The following is a 26,824-nucleotide window of genomic DNA, read 5'->3' on the forward strand; positions in this document are numbered from 1 at the left end:
ATGCATCAGTCTGCCAACTGCATCATTTAAAGGCATGTAATCTCTATCATGGAGATCATGAATATGAAAAAATAAATAGATTTAAAAAATTAAAAATAATAATTATAGTAAAAAAACATTTTGATCGTTAGTTTCCATTGTTTTTAGATGAAATACCTACTTGCATCCATCTTTGAAATGGATGCTTTACACTTTTTGGATGGCATATGTAGAAATGCGGTCCAGCCCATATGAAACAATTTTCTATAATTATATTAAAAAACCCCATGTTGACCATTAGTTTCAATTGTTTTTAGATAGAACACCTATTTGCATCGGTTTTTAAGATGAATGCTTTATACCTCTGGACTACATATTATACAAATGCGGTCCAGCCCCATGAAACAATGGTTCGCACCCTCTTCTATCCTATGTTTTTTGGGAAAAGTTTATATAGAGCCGAGGCTCTAAACAATCAAATTTGAGCTTATCTCAAAAATTTTATCAAAAGAAGTTGTTTTGATGCTCAAATATCCTTAAATTGATCATCTGGACATTAAGATGTATGGACATGAGAAAAAAATTGATTTCAAGTTTTGAAAATAGTGTATTTTGTAATGTATTTTTGGACAGTCAATTTTCAAGCTTTCATAGATTTATAGATCTACACTATTTTTGAAGCTTTGAACTTTATAAATAAAGATTAAAATATATTTGAAGTCTATCACTAAGATTTTCAATATTGAAATCTCATTTTTCGATACTATTTGAAGATAGGTTCTAATTTGATTGTTTAGAGCCTAGGTTATATACAAACCGCACCCATTTTTTTTTGTTTTTTTTTTTGGGTTTGCTCCGAAATCCAAAACTTAGTATAAATTTGCTCCCTCCAAAATCAAAATTTGCCTCTCTCTCTCTAAATCAAAATTTGCCTATCCTTCTCTCTCAACATCAGAATCATTCAATGAATTATTGCCACCTCTCTCTCTCTCTCTCTCAAATCAAAATTTGCCTCTCATTCTCTCTCTAAATTCCGAATTTTTTTACAAGTATGTTTGCCAACCACCTCTTTCCCTCTCCCTCTTCCTCTCCCTCTCTCCCCAAAGGCTGTATCAGAGGTATTTTTTTTGCCATCTCTATCTCCATAAGACAATAAAAGTAGCAAAAAAAACAAAACCTACTGAGACTTCAAACAGAGAGTGCAATGGCGAACGGGAAGGTCTTACTCATAGAGGGGAACCCAGAAAACCCTAACCCTAGCTGGAATGGCGGTTTAAACACTGATTTAGTGGATGCTCTCCCTTACATTGACGACGACTATGGCAATCTCAAGGTTAAGGAAGAGGTAGACAGGCTTGTTGAAGAGGAGATGAGGAATAGCACAAAGAAGCCATCGGATTTCCTGAAAATTCTACCTCCTGCTCCCAAATTCAACTTTGAGGTGTTGTTTTCCATGTCTTTTAGATATTTAATTGATGAATGTGTAAGAAGTCTGAGATTATGTAGATATTTACTCTATTTTGTGGGATTTTATTAGGATGGGATTTCTTCATCTGTTTTTTTTATGTGATATTGTGCCTATTTCTCCTGTGAATCTCTGCATCTCTTTGGAACCATTCGGATCTCAATTTCTACATGCATTTCTGTTCGTTTTAGTTGTCTTATTTTTTGAATAAAGGTGACAATATAATAAATACAATAGTTGTTACAAAAGACTCACAAGGTGTGAATAGAGGGCAGCCCACAATTCGGGTGCTCACAAAAGGGAAAATAACGAAAATAAGAGGTAAAGGAAACCAATAGAAAAGGAAGGAAGAAAAACTAAAAAAGAAAATAACAACATAGGGGGAGGGTTAGAAAGGGTTAAGTAATATAGAGCAGTGTGAGGGGATTATTATTTTAGCTGTCTTATTACTTTTGCTTATTTTTAATATTGGACTTGAAGCTCATTTTATTTATCTTATTTTCTTTTATAATTGTTGGAGTTGGAATAGCAAAATTCATAGCTAAGGAAGATGATACATTAAGGATAAATTAAATTGGCATGTGTTTTCTATTATCATGCTTATGGCTTTCTTCTTTACAGAAGCTCAACAACGGTTAAGTGCTACTTCTTGTATCATAGCAAAGTGGATTTTATTAAGAAACATAGAAATGCGGTAGTCGTATGTACTTATTGGAGAAAAACCGAATAAACCATTGGTATCCAACTTGTTGGTTCTTGATAACAGATAAAACAGTGTTATAAAAAAAAGGATAAAACAGTAGTATCCATGCTGTAGAGTTAAATCATGTCTGGTTCTATGTTTCCCGAATATTTATGAGCCAAGTTTCCTAGCTTTTACTGTATGTCAGTGTGATGTAAATTGCATCCAGGAACTAGCTGGAACCAATTTATTTAATGAGTGTGATTGCAATTATTTGGGCTGAAATGAGATTAACTTGTTGGGGATTATCTTAATCATCCAGTGCTGATTTTGGGATTTTGAGTTAATGGGGGGTAAATTGGGTTGGTCCACGAGTCAATGTAGTCCATGTTTCCACTGGTATTTTGATTTTAAAAGTAAAAGAGTTTCAAGGTGATCCACGAGTCTATGTATTGTGGGTCGCCAGCCCAAAGTAGTGAGCTCCAATGCATGAGGAGTTGCACGCATAAGGAGTTAATTGTGGGGGAAATATGGTGCTAGGGTAGTTTAGTTATTTCCTTATTTTAGTCAATGTTTATTCAGGGTTTGGGCATGGGAGAGCCCTATATGTACTTCATTTTGCTGTATCAAAGATGGTTAATCAGTCACATGAATTCTCCTCCGACATTGCCCTACTTGGCAAAGTGGTGTAACCTGACATGGTGTATGGTGTGGTAGGTTGGAAGGACTTTATATTCTTACTTCGGCAATAATCGATATATTGTTGTTGGTTGCATAGTCATTAAGACCAAACCAGACTAGCTTGTCCGATTGTTGGAACTACCAACTAGTGCCTTTGTCGGTCTAGTCTAAAGCATAAACCAATTTTGGTCACAAAATTATGGTTGATCTGTTTTGACTGGTCGGATTGTTTGCGTTGACCAGTTCGGTCTAGTCTAAAGCAGAAACCAATTTTGGCCACAAAATTATGGTTGATCCGTTTTGGTGGGTCAGATTGCTCATTTTTTACTTGTTCGACCAACTAAACAAAGTTAAGCAAATTGTTGGAGACTGGTCCAACCGGTTTGAACAATGCTTGGATCAGTTTTGACGACCAAACCCCTCACTGGTTCAGTGGCCGGTCAATCCTGATAGCATTGGTTGCCTAGAAAGTTCCTTTCCCTTTTGGTTTCTTGATGGTGATCAAGAGATCTCTAAATCGTTTTTCTCTAAATGGTTTTCCTTTCACCATGGTTGATTGACTTGCTTTCGTGTTGTTGCTGAATCGACCATGAAACTTCCCTGTTTGTGCTCCTGATTTGGCACTATTTGGTATCAAACCTAGGTCGTGAGTTGCACTGATCATGATGGTTGGTCATGGTGTAGGACATGGCCATTGATTTGGTGCTCGACTTGGATAGGTTGGTTGAAAAGGTGAACCATCTAAAAGGAATTGATGGCCTTGGTGATGCGTGATCTGGATCGGCAAGCATACCCTCGGGGCAAATAAGGTCTACAATGATAAAACTGATGCAAGCGACGGTCCTTCGGCTAGTCATGATAGTTCCCATGGGGCTTTTGACCCAATCAATCCATCCATCCTTTTATGATGATTTACATCCCAAGGTTGCAAGGAGATCCAAGACGGGAAGGCCGACCTTTTGAAGAAGTTTATTTTTAGTTTGTTGCTGTTTTTACAGTCTCTTAGTGGTCTCCAATGTTTTAATTAAGTTTGGACGATTTAGGGACCTTTTATGTTTTAATCGCATGAAGGGGCTTATGGGATATTTTTATAATATTTTAACTTAAGAGGGGGTAGTTTTGGTATTTTTTTATTATAATGTAATAAAAAGGGCTTGGGGTGTTAGGGTTTCTAACACTTTTTGGGGAATGAATAGTCAAAACAGGGTGTGAACAATAGTACCAGGACCTATCTAGGGTTTTGGGGTTTCTTTATTGTGCAAGGAAAGTCAGGTCCACTCAAATCTAGCTTGTTTTGATGGTTTACATCATAAAGCAACAAGGTGATCAAAATGATGTCAGCAGAATCAGATTTCAAAGGCCATGGTATGCAAGGGCCTTGATATAGGCGTGAGTTGGAAGATGGCTTGAATGAGTATTTTGGTGTGGCATAGATGCACTTATTGCTGGGATGATGATTTGGGTATTGACGCTGATCTCCCTAAATCTTATGGAGCTCTGCCATAGGACGATTATGGAGAGACGTTGTTGTCAAATGGTCCTTAGAACTAGCAAATCATAGATTGCAATTCTTCATCAATATTTGATGGGAGTATCTTAATGAAGAAGTGTGTGAACCTATCTTTGAAAGCAATCTTACCTTTAGTGATGATTCGATCTTTAAAGGGGATCGAGAAGAAGATCCCATCCTTGGGAGACGATTTCGTGAATTCTCATATCCTTGATGAAGAACTGGGTGAAAGTGAAGGAGGTGTTCCCAAAATGTTGGAGGTAATTGGTTCCTTAATTACCCTAGGAAGTTGCAAAAAGAGTGATTATGAAGGAAGTAAATCAAGTGATATTGCTGATATTGTTTCTCTCTGGAGTTTTACCTGAATTTGGGGTGCCATGTGAGGTTGACACCAAAGAGTTCATGGTAATTCCCCCTGAACACCAGTTGGTGAGTTTGCTGTAGGAGATGCTCACCAAAGGGTTGCTGAAATCATACTCAATGTGATAGTTTAGGTCGAGTTGTTGTGCAGCTTTGATGGAAAAGTTCAAATCTGTTCCTGATCATCGTTCTCTAAAACCTAAATCTAAGGAACCTAATATTTGCATCTCGACCCCACAAAGTTCCACAAAAGCAAGCCTCAAAGATTAGAGTTTTTTGTATGCCCTAGTAGAAGAGTTTTCCTTAGGTGTGTTTATGGCCAATAGTATTGTGCACTTGTATCATAGATGCGGTACATTTCAATGTGGAGAAAATGTGACAGTGAAATGCTTAGGAGAGGTTCAATAAATTGACACACTTCAATCTCGGGTCATTTTTGACATGAGTATCCTAGCAAATGGGTCTCAATGCCTTAGAGAGATGGCGACCCATGGTTTTCAAATTTCAACTTTCTCCATCTATCCTTACTAATGTCAATGCATCACAGTGGCCTCATAGATGCTTGGAGAGTATGGAGGCAGTCATGCAAGCCAATGTTAAAGCTCTGAAACATGAATTTAGTGGTAATATTTGTAGGGACATTGCACTCTCATCATGTCGTTGCAAGAGTGGTAGTCTCCTTTCTATGGATCCATTCTCAATCTTACAAGTTATAGAGGGGATATTTCCTATGAAATTGTTTTGGATGGATTATCCAAGGAGGCATGATTAGAAGTGTCAAAGGTCGAAATGCTTCCATCTAATCTTCAAAAAGTTGGATGTGCCCACCTAGGCGGTTTGGGGACCTGGCGGCCTAGGAGGGCGTGCCCAGGAACACAGGCGGGCTCCACACACACGCACACACACAAGAGAAAGAAAAAAAAAAAAACGGAAAAAAGAAGTTTTTAGGCAGTGGTTAGGCCACTTAGTGAGTTTTTAAGGCAATTTTAGAGCCCCAAAGCCCTTGAAAATAAAAAAAAAGGGTAGTTATGAAGACAAACATCATCAAATTGCGACAAAACTAAATTGTCATATTAATATATTGCATTACAGAAATTAATAACACATCCGTCAAAAGTCAAGGAAAATTCTAGGTCACCACTCATCACCACCCCGAATAACTTTTGACAATTCTATGTCATTACCACCATGAGTAGAATCTAATGATGATGCCATGGAATCATAATAAGAGTCATCCCCCTCCTCCACATATTGAGCATCATCCCTTGTCTCATTTGAATTCGCTTCATCCTCCTCTCTCAATCCCATCAACCTCTTGCCCTTCTCCTTTGCCTTCCTCCTTCCCTTCCTTTGGCTTTGAGATTGAGATTGAGTGGTCCGCATAGGGTTCAATGGTGTCCCAACAACCTCATGAACTTGGCCCCATGTCAAGCCCTCTCCAGGGAATACCTCAACTTTCCCCACCTGTAAGAATCATCTATATCATCAACTTCAATAGCCTCCCTTTCATTGTGCTTCAGCTCTTGATGGCGCTTCTGCAACTTTTGATTATACTAAATAAGGACAAGGTCATTCAATTTCTTTTTCTCAAGTCTGTTCCTCTACGTTGTATCGACCTATTAGACATATGTTGAATGAACAATTAAATTTAGAAATAAATAATATAGGTTATGCTAATAAATTAACTGACTAACTACTATGTAAGTAATATTTCCACTTCAAACATGCTGAAGTTGCACTCACATCTAGATGATCTACAAGTCAGATTCAATATTCGCATGGCAATTTGCAGCAAATGTGGGGTGCTTCTCCATGGCTTTCCACCATGCAGCTATTTCACATAAATATAAATGTAGTACATAGGATATCTGTATAATTGAAATTTAATACTCAAATCGTGAAATCAAAATGAATAAGTTCTAAACTCCCCAGGAAGAGATCTTGGTCCCCTATCTTATTGCCAGCTCCTTTCCAAGACGCCCAGTTGAGAGCCTATACTTTTCTAAATCCATTATGACCTTGTCTTGGACTTCGGGTGATATTGCTTCGGTTGATTGCTTCCATGAAATTAGTCTTGCTATGCACCTCATGATCAATATAAAAGTGACCAGGGTTAAGGTAGTACCCTACTAAGTGTAGAAGTTGGTAGTTCCATTTATCTTCAAATATTCTCCATACTTAGCTTCATCATTCTCAAATTTCTTAATTTCTTCCTTAACATCCTTCATAGCGTTATAAATGTGACCCATCGTGAGTTCTTTCTCAGCACGACCATCTTGAGTACTGCTATTAATGGCTGAAAAACATATATGGCATGCTGAACCTTAAAAAATTGTGAGTCCTTGATATTCTCCATCACTGCTTTCCGATCTGATTTCTTGGCCCACTTGGACTTGGTCCAAATCCTCGGATACAAACATGAACTTCAGCTATTCCTTTTGTTCAGACAAAGATTGCAAATTTAGTCATCCCAGATCTCATCAAGTCTTTACCCTCAAAGAACTTTGGCATCATGGCTAAGACCTGCCCAGCATAAATTTCCCTAAGTTACAAACTTACAATGACATCACATAACATGTATATTCTAAATAATCAAAACAACTAACAACAACGCATAGTATAAAACTTATGTTTGTACCTGAGTGTGACTGTATATATAGACTCTGATGGTCTTCATTGACTTCCTCTTATCAATCGCCTCAAGCATGAGGTCTATGCTGTGTACTACGCAAGGTGACCAAACAATATACAGTCTATTTGCCATCAATAACCTATCTGCCTCCATATTGGCTGAATACATCCCGGTCACCACTTGGACTACTTTGTCTTCCCCCACCTCCTCTATAAATCACAAATGTTGTCAAAAGCATCAATAGACCTTAAGAAAATTGCCCCTAATGGATAATTTACCATCAAATTCATAATGCTTTTATTTCTCTTATCACTCTAACCTTCAGTCTTAATAGTGTAACTGTATATCCCCCATGCATTCTTGTGGGTCTTCAAAAAGTTGTTAGTAAGCTCGACTTCTTTTCTAAGCAATGACTCCTTAAGCTCATAAATAGTTGGAGCCCTAAACCTTACCCAAACTGACCCACTGCTTCCAACATTGCCTGAAAGCTTTTCAAGTTAGTAGCATTAAAAGAAACGCCTGCTTGGTAGAACCATTGAAAGCTAATCTTTATAGAATACAATTTAGTTGGTTGATCACTTCTTTTGGAAAGAAAGGAGGTTCTTATGATCAATCAAAAAAAAGAAAAGAAAAAGAAAAATGAAAAGAAAGGAGGCTCTTATGGGTTATGAAAGTATTGGCCATGTAAATTCTGCCTTATAGAATAGAGTGGTTTCAGTTAGGGGTCAAAATGGCTTTTGAGTAAATGTGCTCAGTCTCTACTTTTGGTGGAGTGGGAATGCATTATGAGAGAAACTTCTTTGGTGGGAAGTCAAACCTCTGTGGTGGGAAGCGACTCTTCTTTGTCATGGGCATTCAATTCCAATCTCTCAGACAGCAGCCATAGGCTCGCATGTATGCCAAACATGGAACATTGGATACTTGCTAAATTGCTCAAAATGGACAACTCGATGGAGTTTTATGATTTCACCATCAGCTAGTAGAGAAGTTTATGAGGCCATGGCAAAAACTCGAGAACAAATTTTGTTCCAGCCAACGGAAATGATGCAAATCGCATTCAAGAGCTGGCTGAACCGAAATATATTTCATGGGTGCGATTGAAGTTATTTGGGGTTCAATTGAATGGACTGTTCAGGATTATCTTGTTTATTGAATGTTGTTCAATGTTTTAAAAAATGGTCCTCCTGACGCCTAGGCGCCCACCTAGGTGGCCTGGACCAAAAATCTGCATGCCTAGATTCAGGCGGCCCTACACGGGCGGATGTGCTTGGGCGGGCGCCCATGGCCGTAGGGCCTTTTTCGTGTTTTTAAACCACCCAAAAGGGCAAAAGGGGTCATTTTGACCCCCAAGGTTGTATAAAAACGTTATGGGGTTTATTTTTAACCCCCAAAGTCAAAAAATAAAAGAAAAAACCCTCAATATATGAAAACCCCCAAAGTGAAAAAACTACAGGGCGCCTGAGGTTATGGGCGCCCGCCTAGGCGCTGGGTGCCATGCAGGCTGCCTAGCGTTTTTGGAAACCTTGGTGCTGTTTAGAGATTTGTAGTTAGTGGGGGCAAATTAGCTTAGTCCATATAGTCAAATGTAGTCCATATTTCCATTGAGTCGGTATTTAAGGTGTCAAATTTAGCGAGTTTCAAAACAGTCCATGATTCGATGTCTCTATGTCAAAGTAGTTTAGTCATTTCAAAATGGGGATTTGCATGCATGAGGACTTGGGAAATTGGTGCTGCGGTAGTTTACTCATTTCTTATTTTGATGTAGGTATTTAGTCAACCTACTATGGTTTGGGAATGAGAGAGTTTTATATGTGCTTCATTTCGCTATAACAAAGGTGGTTGTCGTATATGCTTTGATTAATGAAATGAAATTTTCCTATGACATTGTATTGTTGAAATGACCCTACTTGGTGTAGTGGTGCAGCCTTATGTGATGTTGTGGTGTGGTAGGTGGAGGGGCCTTATTACCCTTTGATAGTGATTGAAGTACCATAGTTGGCTGGAGAGATCCTTTCTCTTTCCCTTTCCTGATGGTGATCAAGAAACCTCTAAGTAGTTTCCCTTTCACTCTAGTTGATTAACCATCTTTTGTGTTGTTACTATATTGGCCATGGATCTTCCAGGTCTGAGCTCTTGATTTTACCCCACAATAACGTGATTGTTGCATACCTAAATAATGAAAATATTTCAGCTCTTAAAGCTTAGTTGGCTGGTGAATATGAATGAAGAAACTTGAAGATGTGAACGATTTATGGGGATGAGTGTACCTAGAGATGCAATGAACAGGAAAATCTGGTTAACTCTGGAGTTATGTGGAGAAGGCTCTGTGATGTTTCAATATGCAGAATGCCAAATGAGTTGGTACCAATTTCATGTGCATATGAACTTGTCTTTGAAACAATGTCTTAGTACCAATTTACCAAAGTAGAGAAACCTAGATGTTTCAAGGACCCTATTCATTACTCATAAGGAGCCTCTGTTTGCTATAGTTAGCACCAATTCTGGCATAACCCAAGTAGTTAAAGTTTTGAGTAGATATACGACGCCATGGCACTAGACTGTTGTGAAGTTGATTAAACCCATTGGACACAGCAAGTTCACTTGGTGTAAATTTCCTTGGGGCTTGAGGTTACTTGATAATTGGTACACAGTGGGTAGCAATTGCTTCTAGACAATTAATCGGATTGGAAATGTGTCTTCTAGTGGAAGAATGTTGTAGGTGTGAAAGCAAGTTTGGAGGATTTGAATGAAACCCATTTCCATTAGACAGCTAAATGTTTCCAATGCTATGGTGTATCTCATATGAGATACATTTCAAAACCAAAAGATAAGGAATAGAAAGGGCCTCACTTGAATTGGGTGTTGGTCTTCCCTTTATCTTCTTTGAGAGAAACCTGGTGAGGAAGCATCTATGATGGGTTTGATCTTTGGGTATTTCTTGTAAAGAGAGAGTCCATGCGAGGCTTGTGTGTTTTCTCTCTCGAGAGAAATGCTTCTCATTAGAGAAGCCTTCTGATAGAGAAGAGTCCTTTTTTTTTTTTTTTTTCTGTGTGTCCTTTTGTTGGTTTTTTAAAGAGGGAAATATCATGTTTTAGAGTTTGTGAGAGAGAGTTTGTAGCCCTTGTATTCTCTAATGCTTGCATGGTGTTATTTTCTAACAAGTGTAAGAGAGTTGTTTCCTCTTGGATGTAAGCAATTGCTTAATCACACAATTCTCTCTTCCACTAATTAGAAAAAACCCCACACAAGCATGGAGAATACAACTAAAACATTATTTTTCTGGCATGCCCTAAAACATGGTATTTTCTCTCTACAAATTTCATCAAAGTGCTGCGAGAAAAATCTCATCTTTTTCTCTCTTGTATATTTCTCTCTTTAGGAAGAACATCCTTATTTGGAGAAACCCCTAAGGTATTTTATACGTGTGGTCCTCTTTAGACCATATCTTTAAGTTTTTCCATTTTGGATTATGTTGGAAATACATGGTTTTGAAACTACATAGGTTCAATTCAATCTAAATTTGGGAAACTTGTGAAGAGAAATTACATTACTTTCCATAACATTGATTTACTGCAAACATTTCTCCCTCTTGAAGGCATGCTTTTATTCTAAATAATTTGCTCTCAGAAATCGCTGCCCATCAGTTACCAATCATTAAGTAACTTCTAACTTTGACAGAGTTCTACATCACTTGAACTTCCCATTTCCAATGGGCTTAGTCATTATTTATGCTGGATTGTCCTCCACGGGAATTTCCTGAAAGAAAAATTTCATTTCCTACAACGTTACAAACAAAGTGATATTGAAATTATTTGTGTTTAGTCTATAGTTACCCGAATCATGTACTAAGGTGGCGATCTGGTTCAAAATCGTGATTCTGCGTTTCCTAGGATGAATCACGATTCTCGGAAGATAGGAATCATGATTCCAAATTTCTCAAATCTTGTTTGAAATTTTTTTTTTTGAATACGAATTCCTGGAAATTGGGTATCTAGATTCCATCTCACAAAATTTGTGATTCATAGGTGCATAAGACCGGATTCGACGTGTATGAGACCTTGATCCCAATTTTAGGAATACGGAATTTTTTGGAAACTAGATCCACAAGGTCAAAACCTGGGGTTCATAGATGCACTGAACATTGTTTCGATCAACATGGAGTTGAAGTTCGAATAATACAGAATGAAGATTAAATGCAAATTTCTAAATTTATAGATTTATTAGCGAAGTATGATAGTAATGTCTTTGGCAGGTAAGCATCAATAAGAATCTTCAACTTTCAACTTGAGCCTTGCGGGTATCAATGGCAAATACTTAAACAGTTCATCACCCTCCTCACAAATGAAAATTGTTTCTCACATCTAATGGACGCCGATGTTGAAAGGGTTTTGAAATAATGCATCAAGGCACATGGTTTTCTAGGGGCTCGAGTTCCAACACACGGACTCGTTTTCGATTGAGAAGATGCATATCTTCCTTTCATCATCAAAAGATGCCTGAAAAACACATAAAACGATTTGTTTTGGTGTGGCACTTTTGATAGACCTCAATGTTGAATGGGTTTTTCAATAAAGCATTAAAGTATATGCTTATACGGTTCTCTAAGAGCTCAAGGTTCACATCTCAGAGGCTCTTTTCTAGTTAGAAGATGTAGTTCCTTGTTTCGTCCTTAAAATAAGCATGAGAAAAACATACAACATATTCTTTTCTTGGAGTTCTAGGAACTCCAAGAAAGTCGATGCCTAAGGGAGCTTGACCTTGTTTTCATTAGTTGTGGAGAGCTACGTCCAAGGGCGCCCAATACCTGAGACCATGGTTAGGGGAGGGCTGTCAAAGACATCAGTCCGGATAATATGGGAGCCCTGGGCAATCATATTCAATATATGGAGTCCAGAATTCAAGATTATAAATAATATAGAGCTTTAAATTAAAACTTCTGGCATGGTCCTGAGTGGATTGGTGAGTGATTCCTGAAAGGTAGAAATCTTGATCCCAATTTGATGGGCCAATGATTCCAACGACATAGGAGTCACGATTCCTATTTTATTAGATTGCTATTTTGGATGGCATTGATAGCAATGGATTGATGTGTGATTCTAGAAAGGCAGGAAACTCAATTCCAACAAGATAGGACACACGATTCCTATTTTTTTGGATCGTGATTCCAATACAGAGGGAATCACACAACAGGTGATTTGCATTGTACGGACGGCGAATTTGCTATAGGAATCATCTAACACCCACGATTATGTGATTATGGTTCCTGAAACAAGTCAGGATCACATGTGTTTTCAACAACTAAACTTTAGTCTAAAACTGGATTCTTTGCTAAATAGATACTTTTTTTTGATAAATTTGCTAAATAGATACTTTGGATATCACAATGAAGCAATATCCCTTTTCTCGTAGCATGAAATTCTCTTCAGTAGCTTGTTTAGCCAAACTTCTTCTTTGGATGCATGTGTAAGTGATATGTATCTAGTTTTTGTAATAGACAAAGCTAATATAAAGTGTAACCTCGATAACCGGCTAATTGCATCATTGACCAAGGGGAAAAACATGCACAGTGATAGACCTCCTTTTATTTAAATCAAACGCAAAATCTTCATTGACAGAACTAGCAACTTCCAAGTCCATCCCATTGTAACAAATACCAACATTAGAAGTTCCCTTTACATAAGGAAGGATCCACTTCACAGTAGTCCAATGATTATGGTTTAGGATTTGCCATATATCCACTTATCATTCTCGTTGCTCTTGCTATACTGGTTCTGGTGCTAATCATAAAAACGTGAGGTTCCCTATTGCTGATTAATGCGGTACTCGAGACATTCATGTTTTGATTGCTTTGGTGTTAGGAGTCTATGATGTTGTTTCAAAGGCAACTTCATGTGCATAGGAAAAGGTGTGCATCTTGAAGTGCTACAAAACCTTCTCTACATAACTCTTCTAATTTAAGTAGATTATTTTTTGTTCTTCTTTTCTCTAAGCACATTCATGCTAAGGATTTGATTCGTGGCTCCTAATTCCTTGATTTCATATTCCTTGACTATTTCTTTCTTTAAGTCTGCAACAATTATGTCATCAAGATACAATTACTTATTCAAAAGAAAAAAATAATACCTACAATAACTAGATAGTTAAGCTATCATCACATTCCTACGAAAGTGGCACAATGATCAGTGTCACTTTTATGATAATTCTTTCTCTACATGAATGAATCAAATTGTTTGTACCAACTCCTTGGCCTTGTTTCAACCCATACAACAATTTCTTTAGCCTACAAATCAAATAATTCCGACCGTCCTCAACAGCACCACCTAGGTTGGGTTATAAAACTTTCTTATAGTAAGTCACCTTGTAAGAAAGTAGTATTTACATCCAATTATTTCATTTTTAAATAAAGAACATTAGCCATAAGCAAAATAGTTCTAATAGTGGTCATGCACACATCAAGAGGAAAAATTTTCATTGAAATTGTGCTATATACCTTATAACAACATAATCAAGACCTTTCTTCTTCTTGAAGACCCTCTTGCAAATTGCAGTTTGCCCTTTGGTAATTCGATAAGGTCCGATGGTTTTTCTCAGGATCTCCATATTCTCTTCCATGGATGCCCTCTGCACTCCTTCAACTGGTTTCATTGACTTCACTTGCCTTAACATGAGAAATTGACTGATCCTCCTCTATTAGATAAGCATAAGTCTACATATAGTCATTGAGCCTCAGAAGAGTCCTTTAGTTCTTTCAAATCTTCTTAATTCAATACCACCTAAATGTTCTTCTAGCTCTTGTACAATTTTAGGTTCTAACTTGGGTGTGTTATACATCAACTGTTTTTGCATCTAACTCTCCCTTATTTTCTGCATGAGTACTTGTCAGGAGTAACATCTCATTGTAGTTAGTAGGATCCCACATTCTATACCCTTTTGTACCATCTGCATAGCTAAGAAAAATGCAGTTATTGGATTTGACATCCAACTTTGTTTTCTTCTCCTTAGGAGTCAAAGCGTATGAATCATAACAAAAAACACAAGAGAAAGAATAATCCACATGTTTTCCTGTCCAAACCTCTTTTGGCATATTGTTGTCAAGAGCAACACTGGTTATCTTGATAATTGACAAGCATGTCTTGTACAACTACTTGATAGGCTCACATGTCTCATACCTTCACCAAGTGTCCAAAAACAGTAAAATTTTGGCAACACGTTGAGATGCAGATTTCCCTTGGCTGTGTAGGTGTCTGCTGTGTCAACATGCTTGTTAAGTACGTCGAGTGTAGGATTTGTCTAAATCCATGTGACATGTAACAATGATACATAGCCCCTACCTTAGTTTTCAACAGGCCAAAAGTAAATGCCTTAATTTTGCTGAATGATGATGGCTGTGCCACTCATCTGACTGCTCATTCACAGCAAGTTGGTCTCAGGCTTATTCTGACACTGGTAGACTTGGGTCTACCATATTCTCAAAAACCATTGGATTTAGTAGATTAGGGTTCTAAGAGTTGGGTTTGATGGAAACATGAAAAAAAGAAAGTTCTTTGAATATTGTGGTTATGGGATTTTAGATGGATCTTATAGTTTGATAGAGTAATGGTTTTTGCAGGTAGCTGTTGATTAATGAAGTTAGAAATACTTTTCTGTTCTGTGAATATATTGTGTGAAATTCTGAATATTATTTGGCGTTCTATTTCTCATAACCACCTGATAAATATCATTGGATGTCTTATGTTGCAAATTATATTTCTCAGAACAACCCTATGCTTGCTCGAGAATATGAGCGCGTGAGAGCAGGCAAGCCTCCATTGGCCATGGACATGTCAAGATATGGATTGGAGCCACCGCCTGTGAATAGGCGAAATGATGTCACTGCTTGGAAGAATGCTCTTCAAAATGCTCAAAGTCAGCTTCAACACCAAACTATACGGTAATTCTTGACTCTAGGATCCCATATTATCAGATCATTTATATTTTTATCTCATGGGTTTTGTCCTTTTATAATTGCTGTTGAGGTCAGCCGGCTTAATTGGTAAAATCATGGTGAAACTTAGTAAGTAGACATTGGTGAATAGCATGAGTATTGTTACATGTGTGATCATTTATCTGGGTAAATCCTTTGGTGTTCCATTGTGTATTCATAGACTAACATGTGCATTTATGTTTTTAAAAACACAACATGGATGCATCAAAATGCATGAAATCCTGTCTTTAGAAAGAAAGAAAGGGAGAAACTAATGGACGATACACTTGTTAAAGTAATGATTGAGAATTTGGGATCTCACGACATATGACTAAACCATTCCAGTACATGTTCATTCAAATTTAGAATGCTGCTTTCAGTCCTTTGGAATATTTATTATAATAGTTCACATCTTTTCAATTCCCTATTTTGACAGTGACATCTTTCAATGACCTACTTTATGAAAACACAAATTATTAATTCGTAGTTTCTCAGTTTTTTTTGGGGTATATATTTATGAACCTTTTATCAAACATAAATGTTTTCATGCACCAAGGTAGGTCGCATTTGTGGTGGATTGGCTAGCAAATCTGGTTGTATCTTGGAAAGGATGGGATATTTTTCTGTCTTATGAATTTGTCCATACTATTTCTTGTTAATCCCTATGTTCTATCTTGATTATGTCATCATTTACCGAAATAGAAAAGGGAAGAAAGAAATGCAAATAATATGACAAATTACATTATAACATATGCCCTCAACCATTAGGCTTTCGTACTATTTTTTATTTTATTTTTATTTTTATTTTTATTTTTATTTATTGATTTATTTATTGGGGGTGGGGGTGTGTGTTGTCCAACTTGGCTTAGCTATGAGGAAAAAACCAACTAGGAGTCTATAGCATGGTTCCTGTTAACTCCTTTGAATATGAAAAAAAGGATAGGTAACTCCTTGAATACACATTTGAAATATTTTAACGTGTAGTCTCCATCTTTGATACCTTAATTGATGAGTTGAATACTCTAGTGGTGACAATACTCAATGTGCATGGTGTTCTTGGACCATGGGCTGAAATTTGTAATTTTTAGTTCTATGAGTGTCATCAGAGCAGAAATGTATTTTGGTAAAATATTTCGGTCATTGCATTTCTGACATGGGGGCCTTGTCAGTTCACTGCCCGTCCTGCATGCATGGAGAGGGTTTCATGCTTAATTTCCCAAAAAATGTCATGTTCTATACTTCCATAATGCTAGCTTTTTCAATTCTTTGACATTCATGGTTGTGTGAGAGGCTTAGCAATTGTTTGATGAAGGTGTTTATAGCAGTGTTATCAGGATTGGACTGGTGCTCTAAACAACAAAGGGGCTGGTCTAATCAAAATCAGTCCGACTGGTGGTCTGTCTGGCTGGATCTTTTTGCAATATTAAAAATAGAAAATTGACTAAAAATTAAAAAATTCAATAAAAATAAGAAAAATATTAAGTAACCATTGAAAAGTTAAGATTTGCGGTAAAATTGCATGTACAGCTCAATATTTGTTTGTGAAAGAATTCAAAGAAAGTCACTGTTCACATCAAGCTAATAAAAAGGTCAACAGTTCAAGGTTGCAAAAGCAATGAGGATGTGGATGGAACAGCTGCAAAATCGATCGTTCACAGCTCAGTATGCTCTTGTGCTTTATTAACCACACGTGATGCATCTTGTATATTATTTGATTTAGGCGCAACAATCAATTCCTAGAAATATTACTTCCAACAAGTTGAAGCTGCTTTCGATGGGTGCCTGGCATAGAGTGAGGGTTACTGCAAAAAATGTGGGGTTGAGAAAAGTGTGGAATACCTTTCCTCTCTGGAGAGTAATGACGAAGACGTTTTGCAACAAGCTTAGATGATTCATGGTTATCGAAAGAATGCATAGAAAAGAGAAAAACAAGCTTAGATGAATGGGGTAGATCACTGCTGGCAGCTTGCTCAAAATTAAAGGCTAGAGAAGCTTGGGACGATTTCCTGGAAAAGTAGAGAGTATGAGAAGCTCAAAACTAGTTGAGTATGATGAGGGTCTTGTAGGAAGAATAAGGTCAATTGACAAATGAGGAGCTTTGTTTAGAAGACCTTGGGGGTGTCACTAAATTACTAATAGCATAATAGTTTGAGAAATAAAATATGTAATTTGATAAAATGCTATACTTTTGGAAATGAAGAAGCTAGGTATGATGAATGACCATAGCATTGGTTACCTTTGTGAGATGGGGCTAAATAACTTAAAACACATTTAGGATGTCTAGAGCCCATTGGAGCTGGATAAATGAGAAAGAATCTGCTTCTGTGTGATTCAGTGTGCCTTTTGACCTTCTTGATCCCACAAGAAAAGAAAGTTTCAGCATAACCTATGGAATCAGTGCTCATTCAAGGACATTAATTCCATCAACAGTTTAGATTGTTCGCTACTTCTTAAAACAAATAATGTACATGGTTCACCCTACATGTTTGTAGTTTCTTTTACTTTTGAGTCATCCTTATCAGGATAAAGAATTCTCATGGTTCTTCTAATATTTCTTGTTTGTTAAGGATTCTGTATTCGATGACTGGATGGGTCAAATAATAATGTAAAAACATTTGTACGGCCACATATGTTTAATTGTAGAAGAGTTTTCTTCTCTCTGTATGTTTGTGTGTGCATGTGTGCTTGTTTATGCCCACAAGAACAGATGCCCTTTTCCTTCTTACTTCCGTTCTTCTAAAACAACCCTAAAATGTTACTGAAAGTGGATCCTTTTGTTCTCTTGTTGTTGTGCCTCTGTTTGGGTAGTGTATTTTTATGCATTGTTGCATGCATCCATCTGCAACCATTCACAAACCACTTGTGCCAAGATGCAGTAGTGTTTTGGGTTTATTTATTTGTTCATTTTATATGATATCTGAATTTCCTTCTTGCTTTTTGCAGACTTGAAAATCTTGATTTAATGATGAATCATGGAGTGAACATATGGAAACTTAACAATCAACGCTTGGAAGCTTTCTTAGCAAGGTTTGTTATGGAAAATCTTGAAAAGACTTATAAAAAACAATATATTGATATTTTAAAACATTTCTGTGTGGCATTAGAGCAGATAACATTTATTGTTCTAAATTATACATTTTAGTATTTTACTAAAACTCAAAATGTGATGATATTTGATATTATTTGCTAAGTTTTTATCACTGTTAGTCCTCCATTTAATATGGTTATTTAACACTGTTATGACATTTTTTTTTTAAAAATACTGCCTTGTTGATTTTTCCCAAATGTCGTCAAATCTACTTTGTTGTTGTTGTTGATTGGCTCCTCACTCCATTTAGTTGTTTATTCTATTAAAATGTTGAATCTAACCAGTACCAATCTGACCAATACATGGGTATTAGCAATTTGGAGAGGACAATGAGTTCCAATTTCATATGTTTTTATCAGGATTCAACCCTTTTAATGCAGAGAAAGTATCATATAAATCACCTCTCACATTGTTTTATCCATATCTAGCCTATGCATGAAATTTTCTTCCATTTGGAATATGCGAGAAATGCAATTTCCTTTATTTCTCACACTGAAGTAATCAAGTTGAAATTGTTGAACCAACTTCAAATGAAAAACTATTCAACTAGTTCTGAACCGAACCATTTATTTATACGAATGAATCCTTTTGGTTTGAACTTTGTTGTAGATTTATAATAAAAAATTGACCTTTCAGAAGTTAAAAAAAGGTCTTGTTTTCAATTGTCATCACCTAGTCACCATTGGCTTTACTTTGAGAAAAATGACAAACCTGCCTTCCACAAATTTTAGAATGTCCCATCTAGTTATTTCTCTATAATTTACCAGTCTTTTGTTGTATTGAATGACTTCCTTTATACTTTTCTTTTTATCCATTCTATTTCAACTTTTCTTCTCTCTTTACGTTAGTTTTTTTGTCTCTCTCTCTCTCTCTCTGCATCTCTCTCCATTTTTAAAATTTATTTTCCAAAATTTTTTGTTGTTTGATTTTTTTTTTTTGGTATTGCACGTCTACTTTTCTATTTTCACTAGTTTTTTTGAACCTCTCTCTCTCTCTCTCTCTCTCTCTCTCTCTCCACTTTTTAAAATTATTTTCTGAATTTTTTTGTTGTTTAATTTCTTATTGGTATGGCAACTATCGGTTCTTTTATTCTGTTTTAATTATTCTTTCTGACCTCTTGATGTTACATTTCCTTCAGTATTTTGCATGTCTATTTTTGCAGGAAAATATAGTCCTTGATTTAATATCTTTCGTTTCCAAATGCGCTTACTGGAGATCATTCTTTTCCCCATTTTGAGCAGTGCACGTGCAACCAACTTGTTTCGTCTAAAATCCATTTGCAGTTGATGTGGTGTTCTTTTATAGGATGCAGGCAAACGTGCAGGAATACAATGAAAAGATAGAAAATTTGAACAGTAAAAGGAAGTTTCATCAGGTGATATTCTCTATATGCTTCTTCATTTATCCATGAATGCCTTGGATAACCATCTTTCGTCTCAAATAATACTGATGATTGTAAGATTTCGGGATTCCTTGGCCAGCAAAATGCAGTTTCTGAGCTCAATTATCTGGCTTTGCAATGGAAGGAGCTTTGTGAAAAGTATATAGAGATCGAGTCTGCATGTGTTGAGATGGAGAAACATATTGAAGAACTCATGAAACAGGCCAAAGACGAGTACACCAACTCTTCTTTTTGTTTGTGTGTTCATATATATATATATATATATATATATATATAGAGAGAGAGAGAGAGAGAGAGAGAGAGAGAAACATGCCAAAGACAAGTATACCAACTCTTCTATTTGTTTGTGTACTCATATATATATATATATATATATATATCTATATATATATATATATATATATATATATAGAGAGAGAGAGAGAGAGAGAGAGAGAGAGAGAGAGAGAGAGAGAGAGATTTATCTGGCTTGTATATTAAAGCAACGTTTTTGCATGCAGGGGATTAGAATTGGAATTGGAAGAAGAAATAGTGGATGTACCAAGGCCGCACTGAATATGAGGTACGCCTTCCAATTCATATCACATTACAATCTGAGCATTGCAAAAATGAGTGTTCCAGATTATTAAAAGGGATCGTGCCCTTGGAAAATGCGGAGCTGTTCATCATCATTTGGTTTTCCTTCTATGCATTGATTTGTTTGAATGGTTTGTACTAGAAGAGAATAGCGTATGTACATCGTGACATGCTTTTCATAATGCAGTGTTATAGATGTGAAATTTCAATCCTCTAAATGTTTATTTGAGAATGTGAACCAACCCCTCTCTCTCTCTCTCTCTCTCTCTCTCTCGCAATTGACACCCTTGTAACGACTAGAATCGGCCCGGCATTGAAAAAACCAAGGTTTGGCTTTAAAGTTTGGCCCAAGGGCTTGGCCACCACGGCCTGAGGAAGAGGTTGGGTTCAGCCCTGGCGAGGGCTACGATAGGGCCTGCTTGTCCTGGCCAATTTCGTCTTTAGTTTTGTACTTTTTTTCTTTTGAGTCTATTAGGCATTTGGCTTGGACCAGACCAGGCTTGGGCCCCTTTGGTTGATTCCAGGTAGGGCTCGGCTTGGGCCCCTTTGGTTGATTCCAGGTAGGGCTCGGCTTGGGCCAGCCCTACTGGGATTTGTGCCTTGCTCGGGCTACAGTTGGCTTGGCTGAAGCCCTGCCCTTTGCGAACCCGATTGAAACCTATAATGGATTCTCCCTCACCTCTATGCTTCTCTCTCTGTAGCACGCAAAGCCAAGCCTGCAGAGCATTCTTAGTTTTGTGTAGGAACCATATTTTAAAATGTGGTGCTTCTTGATTCAGATTGGGAATCGACTGGGACTGAACTGGTTCAAGGATGATATTGGTCTGTACCCTGTTTTTCTCTAGAACCCCCATTTCTTAGTTTTTTCTTTTGCCTTTTTAAGCTTATCTAGTTTTTTTTTAGGACCCCTTAAATCTCCACCCCAGAAATGTCTGCTTTAATTTTTTTTATTAAATTTTTTATTTTATTATATATATTTTTGGATCACCGCTTCAAACAGATTTAGACGGAACTGGATTGCCGATCCAATGATTGGACACGGATCTGTGGGGTGAACGATGCACTCCAAATTATGGGCCGACCCTATTGGGGCTCAGGTCATGCTCGAGCTAGGGCTGGCCTGGTTGCCCTTTGCCAACCCTATTGGAAGAGATTCCCTGTCCCACCTTTATGCTTCTTTCTTTCCCTCTAACATGCAGAGCCAAGACAACAACGCAACATTCCATGTCTTAGTTTTGTATATAAACAATTTTTCAATATTCGGCGATTCCTGATCTGGATTGGGAATTCGTCGGGATTAATATGGTTCCAGAATGGTATGGATCCCTACCCTTGTTGTTCTTAGAATCCATCCTTTTATATATATAATTTGTTATACAATCCAATTAAGACACCATCAAAAGTTTATGGAAAGATGTAATTTTGGTGTTCGAAATTTCAATGATGATATGAAAAACTAGTTCACATATAATTATGAAATTTAAAACTCAAAAAATAGTATAGATCGAGCAGATTTAGAAACACATAAATCTTGAGAATTGACGGTTTACAAGATGCACCATTTTTTGTGCTTTAAATTGTTTTTTTTTTTTCCCTTACATCTGTACATCTCAAGGTCGAGATGATCATCTCGAGGTCGAGATGATGATCATCTCGAGGTCGAGATGATCAATTAGAGGGTTTTTCGTCATGAAAACAATATTTTTTGATAAATTTTTGAGGTGTATTTTTTCTACATTTTAAGGTTGTGCCCTTATATAAACTTTTTCCAAACTAAAATTTAAAAATCATATATTCATCCAGAGTCATATCCTCGGTCATATTATAAGTTACCATATATCTTCTTACAACTTCCATCAAATCTCCTTTTGGGCTTTTTCTTTGACCTTTTAGAGCCTTCCATTTGAGCCAAATCACCCATCTTAATTGTTGCTGTTATAAGTTGACTATGCACATGACCAAACCACAAGTCTATTTCCTTTCATCTTATTTTCCCTTATCATATTGCCTATAGTGGGCTGCTATTGATTTATCTTGGATGTATTCATTCCAAACTCTGTTCTTTTTTGTCCTGCCACTTATACATCTTAACGTCCCCATCTAAACTTCACAAATTCTATGGATATGTTGTTTCTTGATTGCCTAATATTCTATCGTATAAAACATGGTTAGTCTTACAATCGTCCTATATAGAGTTTTCTTTCAATTTCATTAGTATACGACGATCACATAAGATTCTAAAAGTACATTTCTACTTCATCTACCCCAATCTACTTTTATGCGATACATCTTTTTTAATATTTGCATCCTCATGGATTATCAACCCAGGTATCGAAAATAATCTCTTTTAACCAATCCTACATAGTTGGGATAAGACTCAGATGATGATGATAAGGTACTTCTTGGCCATCAATCTTAAATAATTTCTCGTTTCTACTCTTATTATTATTAAATTGCATTCTATATATTATGTCTTTGGCTAATTTTTAAAACCTTTTAATTCTGTAGCATCCCTTCAAAGTTCAAATTTTGTGTAGATGTCGTTTCTAGTCTCATTAATCCAAGCTATGTCATCTTTGAATAGCATACCCTACAGTACCTCATCTTCTAGAAGTCTAGTTAACTCGTCCATAACCAATGTAAAGAGATATGAGCTCAACACTACTCCTAATGTAGACCTACTATCATTGAAAATTCACTTCTCTCTACTAGTTGTCTTTAAACTAGTTAGCGCTCCCTCTACTTACCCTTTACCATATCAATATATCTTCTAGAGACTCATTTCTTTTCCATCACCCACCAAATTAACGCTTTAGATACTCTATCATATATTTTCTCTAAATCAAAAAAATGCGATGTGGGGATTTTTTTTCTCTTCTCAATTGATTAAATAAGAAAGTGGCCTCAATGGTTGACCTCTCGGGCAAAAATCTGAATTGATTTTCAAATACACTTGTTTCATGTCGTAGTCATTGCTCAATTACCTTATCCCATAGTTTCATAATATGGTTTATAAGTTTGGTCATTCGATAGTTAATACAACTCTGGACGTCTCCTTTGTTCTTGTAAATAGATACTATAATATTTTTTCTCCATTCCTTTGGCATTATGATATTTTTGTTGTTTTCAAAATCTTGTTGAATAGCTTGATCAACCAGTATATGTCAATATCTCCCATGCACTTCCAAACTTTTGTTGGTATATACGTTTTGGTCCTAGAGCCTTTCCTATCTTCATATTTCTCAAAACTTCTTTTATTTTAGATATCCTATTCTTACGAATGTATATATAGCTTCCGACCTTATTTATGTCAAAGGTTCCTGCTACGGCTATGTTCCTAAAGTGGTTGTCATTTTACAATTTTCAAAATTGAATTCTCCACCTTTCATTGACCTCGTCATCCTTCACCAAGGCGTTATAATCCTTGCTTTTAATGCATTTAACATGATCTAGATCCCTACACTTCATCTCTCTCATTTTTGCTAGTTTGAAGACATTTTTTTCTCCTTCTGTTATCCTCAATTTTTGTATATATCATCATGTCTTAAGCTTAGCCTTCCTACTTTCTTTGCGTTCCTCTTGTCGTTTCTATACTCTTCTAAATTCTGATAGTTTCTATTCCCTTGCCAATCTTTGTAATATGATTGTTTTTTTGCTAATAGCCTTTTGAACCTCATCATTCCACCACCGAGTTTTATCTGAAAGTCTTTTTCCTCTAGATTAGCTTGAAACTTCTTTTGCCACTTTCTTAATACAAGCAATCATCTCATTTTATGTTATATTAACTTTGTCCATAGAATTCTATTTTCCTTCTTTCATCATTTTATTCTCAAATAAGTTTGTAAAGACTGCCAGGTTCTCCCAGGAGAGAGTTTGACGACATAACATAGATTCATTGTTTTGGATGTTTACATAAAGTGATGAAAGATGAGCAACATTAATAGGTGTCCATGATTTAAGTGATGGAACTTAAAAAGGGAGAAACATGATGATTGTTCTTCCTTCTTAACTAGAAAAAAAAATCTTTGCGGCTTAGATATGAACCTCTTTTGTAAGTTAGTCAATGGTTTTTCTCACTCTATATATTATATGTTTTTCTCACTTTTTATATTACATGTTTGCTTGCTAGGTCGTAAGTCATAGCAAAATCAAGAATAACATTACTCATCCTATTTCTTTCTCCAAAACCATATCTTATATGTACCAGTTTATGTTCTCTACTATCTTTTCCTATATGACTATTTAAGTCCCCTCCTAAAATTCCTCTCTTTATATTTTTTTGGGTAATTCAGTGGGGATTTGGGCCCCTACTCGATTTTCATTAATAATTACGATGGTACAATTCTTTCATGCAAAGTCCTGGCCATATTAGAGGAAATTAGAGGAGAAATAAAATTAGGTGGCTGGGCACGCGAAACTGTGGCCTCAGAGAGACTTGTAGTGCTCTTGGCCAAGTGATCGGTCGTCGAGTTGGCCTTTCAGTAGACATGCTTAATACTCCAGGGGCGGCCATCCAGGTGGTAAATGCAATTTACGGTCATAATACTAAGATTCCAAGGGGGCTTATGGCGGCCGTGAAGGGAATGCATTAGAATATGAGAATCGCTTTCAATGAGCAGTCGAAAGCAATGCAGATCAATAGCTAGCTGAATGCCCCTTTCAAGGGTTGAAAATTCAGCAACATTGTTGGATGTGTGCCCTAGAGGAACAACGAAAGTGGTACAAAGCCCTCCCATATCATTTTTGATAATTCTTCCACAACTAGCTGCTCTAGGGTTGTCAAGGGACGATCCATCAATGTTTAGTTTATAGAGACTTGCTGGGGGGTGGAGACCATGAGACCAAAATCAAAGTTTTAGGATGCATTGGGTGCCACTGGATTTTGAGGTTATTAAATATAGGCTTCTCTAATGGGTTGGAAAGTCCATCCTTTCACCTTTGCTAAGCTTGCAACAATAGAAATGATCTGGTGCAACAATTGCTCTCTTTTGGGTCTCTTTCCTTCAAAGATACACAAATTCATTTCAGTACAGAGGAGCCAGATGGTTGTGGAGAATAGAGAGATCCAAACATTATGTAATCCTGCTAACGGAACCGGAATTTGACTTAGCTCTCAAATATTGAAGGTATTGATGGGCATATAGAGAAACTTTTGCCACATCGCCACATAATAGACCGCCAGAGAACTGAGAGAAAGTACATAACAAAATAATATGGTTAACATAATCACCTTCAGTAAGGCACAAAGGGCAACGGTGTATTAGATGGATCCCTCTGCATTGTAGTAGTTCAGATGTAGGGAGGCGAAAATGAAGGGCAATCCAAGTGAACCATTTGGCCCGAGGATGGGAATGAGAAGCCCATAAATTTTTGAAGATCTCTCTGGTGGAGGCCTCGTCTCCAAGCGTAAGGCAGACACCATTGTTGGGGATTATCAAAGAGAAAATCAGCTAAACTAGACGTCACAAGTAGAGGCAAGTCCTTATGTATATTATGTCCAAACTCATCCCTGAGAGAGACCTCTGAAAGCCATGGATCTACCCAAAATTTGAGGGAATTACCGTTACCCACAACCCACTTAACATTGCGCTTGAGTCTATTTAAACCACAAGAGATGCCCTTCCAAGCGTGAGATGCATTTTTGGTTTTAGAGAGCCATATGGAGGAGTTTCTGAAATACATGTGTTGGAAAAATCTAGAAATAAGAGAGAAGGGGTTTGCATCTAGCCTCCAAGCAAGCTTCATCATGCCAGCCAGTTTTACATCTTGTAGATGTCTAATACCAAGACCACCCTCCTTAAAGGGAAGACAGATAGTTCTAATATAGAAGATGTAGTCTCTTCATATCTAAAGTACCTGTGCCCAAAGAAAGTTTTGCTGGCATCTCTCTAAAATATTGCACGTTCGAACTGGCAAAAGGAATGATAGAATCCAGTAGATTGAGGAAGCACTTAAGGCCGATTTAATCAATTGAAGTTTGCCTGCAAAAGGTAGTGTTAAAGCTTGCCAGGAGCCAATTTTAGCAATTGTCTTCCCCACCAAAGCCTGACAATGGGAGTGTTTTAGAGCGTCATGGAAGAGAGGTAACCCAATATATTTCTCTGGTAGGCCCTTTTTATGTGATATTCTTGGACTAGTACATCCATGTTCTCCCAAAATTGTCTTTTAATTTTATCATCCAGTCCTAGCTGTGACGTATAAGCACTATTGACATTAATTATCTCGTTACCTAACACAAATTTAATTAATAGGAGCATATTATTGACTCTCTTAAGTTAACATTTACTATAGTTTCAATTTTTGTCTACTGTTATGCCTACGTCATTTCCATTATTATCTTTTCCTAGATACTAAAGTTTATATCCATCATTTTCTTTAGCCATTGCCACTTAGTTTCCTATAGGTAACCTATAATAACTCTCCTCTTTTTGCCTTATTGTATCCACTAAACATTTTACTTTTACATGCTAGAGGTCTTATATTCCA

The 26,824-nt window shown here is 36.8% G+C and overlaps 1 protein-coding gene across 6 annotated transcripts in view; it reads left to right on the top strand.

The window, feature by feature from the left end:
• Nucleotides 1–1,028: 1,028 nt before the first annotated feature.
• The window catches only part of MOS4 (modifier of snc1,4), a 32,926-nt gene continuing 7,130 nt past the window's right edge, over nucleotides 1,029–26,824 (top strand). The window contains exons 1-7 of one of the 6 annotated variants that reach the window (XR_016060244.1): nucleotides 1,029–1,420; nucleotides 15,064–15,239; nucleotides 18,216–18,299; nucleotides 19,666–19,735; nucleotides 19,842–19,975; nucleotides 20,263–20,324; nucleotides 22,667–22,733. Coding sequence is in view for 3 of the 6 variants with exons in the window: in XM_088873204.1 (XP_088729330.1) it covers nucleotides 1,184–1,420; nucleotides 15,064–15,239; nucleotides 18,216–18,299; nucleotides 19,666–19,735; nucleotides 19,842–19,975; nucleotides 20,263–20,317 (756 nt within the window). In the remaining 3 variants the exon portion in view is untranslated. Of the gene's footprint in view, nucleotides 1,421–15,063; nucleotides 15,240–18,215; nucleotides 18,300–19,522; nucleotides 19,736–19,841; nucleotides 19,976–20,262; nucleotides 20,557–21,338; nucleotides 21,805–22,666; nucleotides 22,734–26,824 lie in introns of those variants that run through there. The other 5 variants (XM_088873204.1, XR_016060275.1, XR_016060274.1 and 2 more) reach the window with 5 other exon arrangements.

The sequence above is a fragment of the Amborella trichopoda genome, chromosome 1, assembly GCF_054954075.1.
Source record: "Amborella trichopoda isolate Santa Cruz 75 chromosome 1, AtrichopodaSantaCruz75HAP2 v2.0, whole genome shotgun sequence".
Taxonomy (NCBI): domain Eukaryota; kingdom Viridiplantae; phylum Streptophyta; class Magnoliopsida; order Amborellales; family Amborellaceae; genus Amborella; species Amborella trichopoda.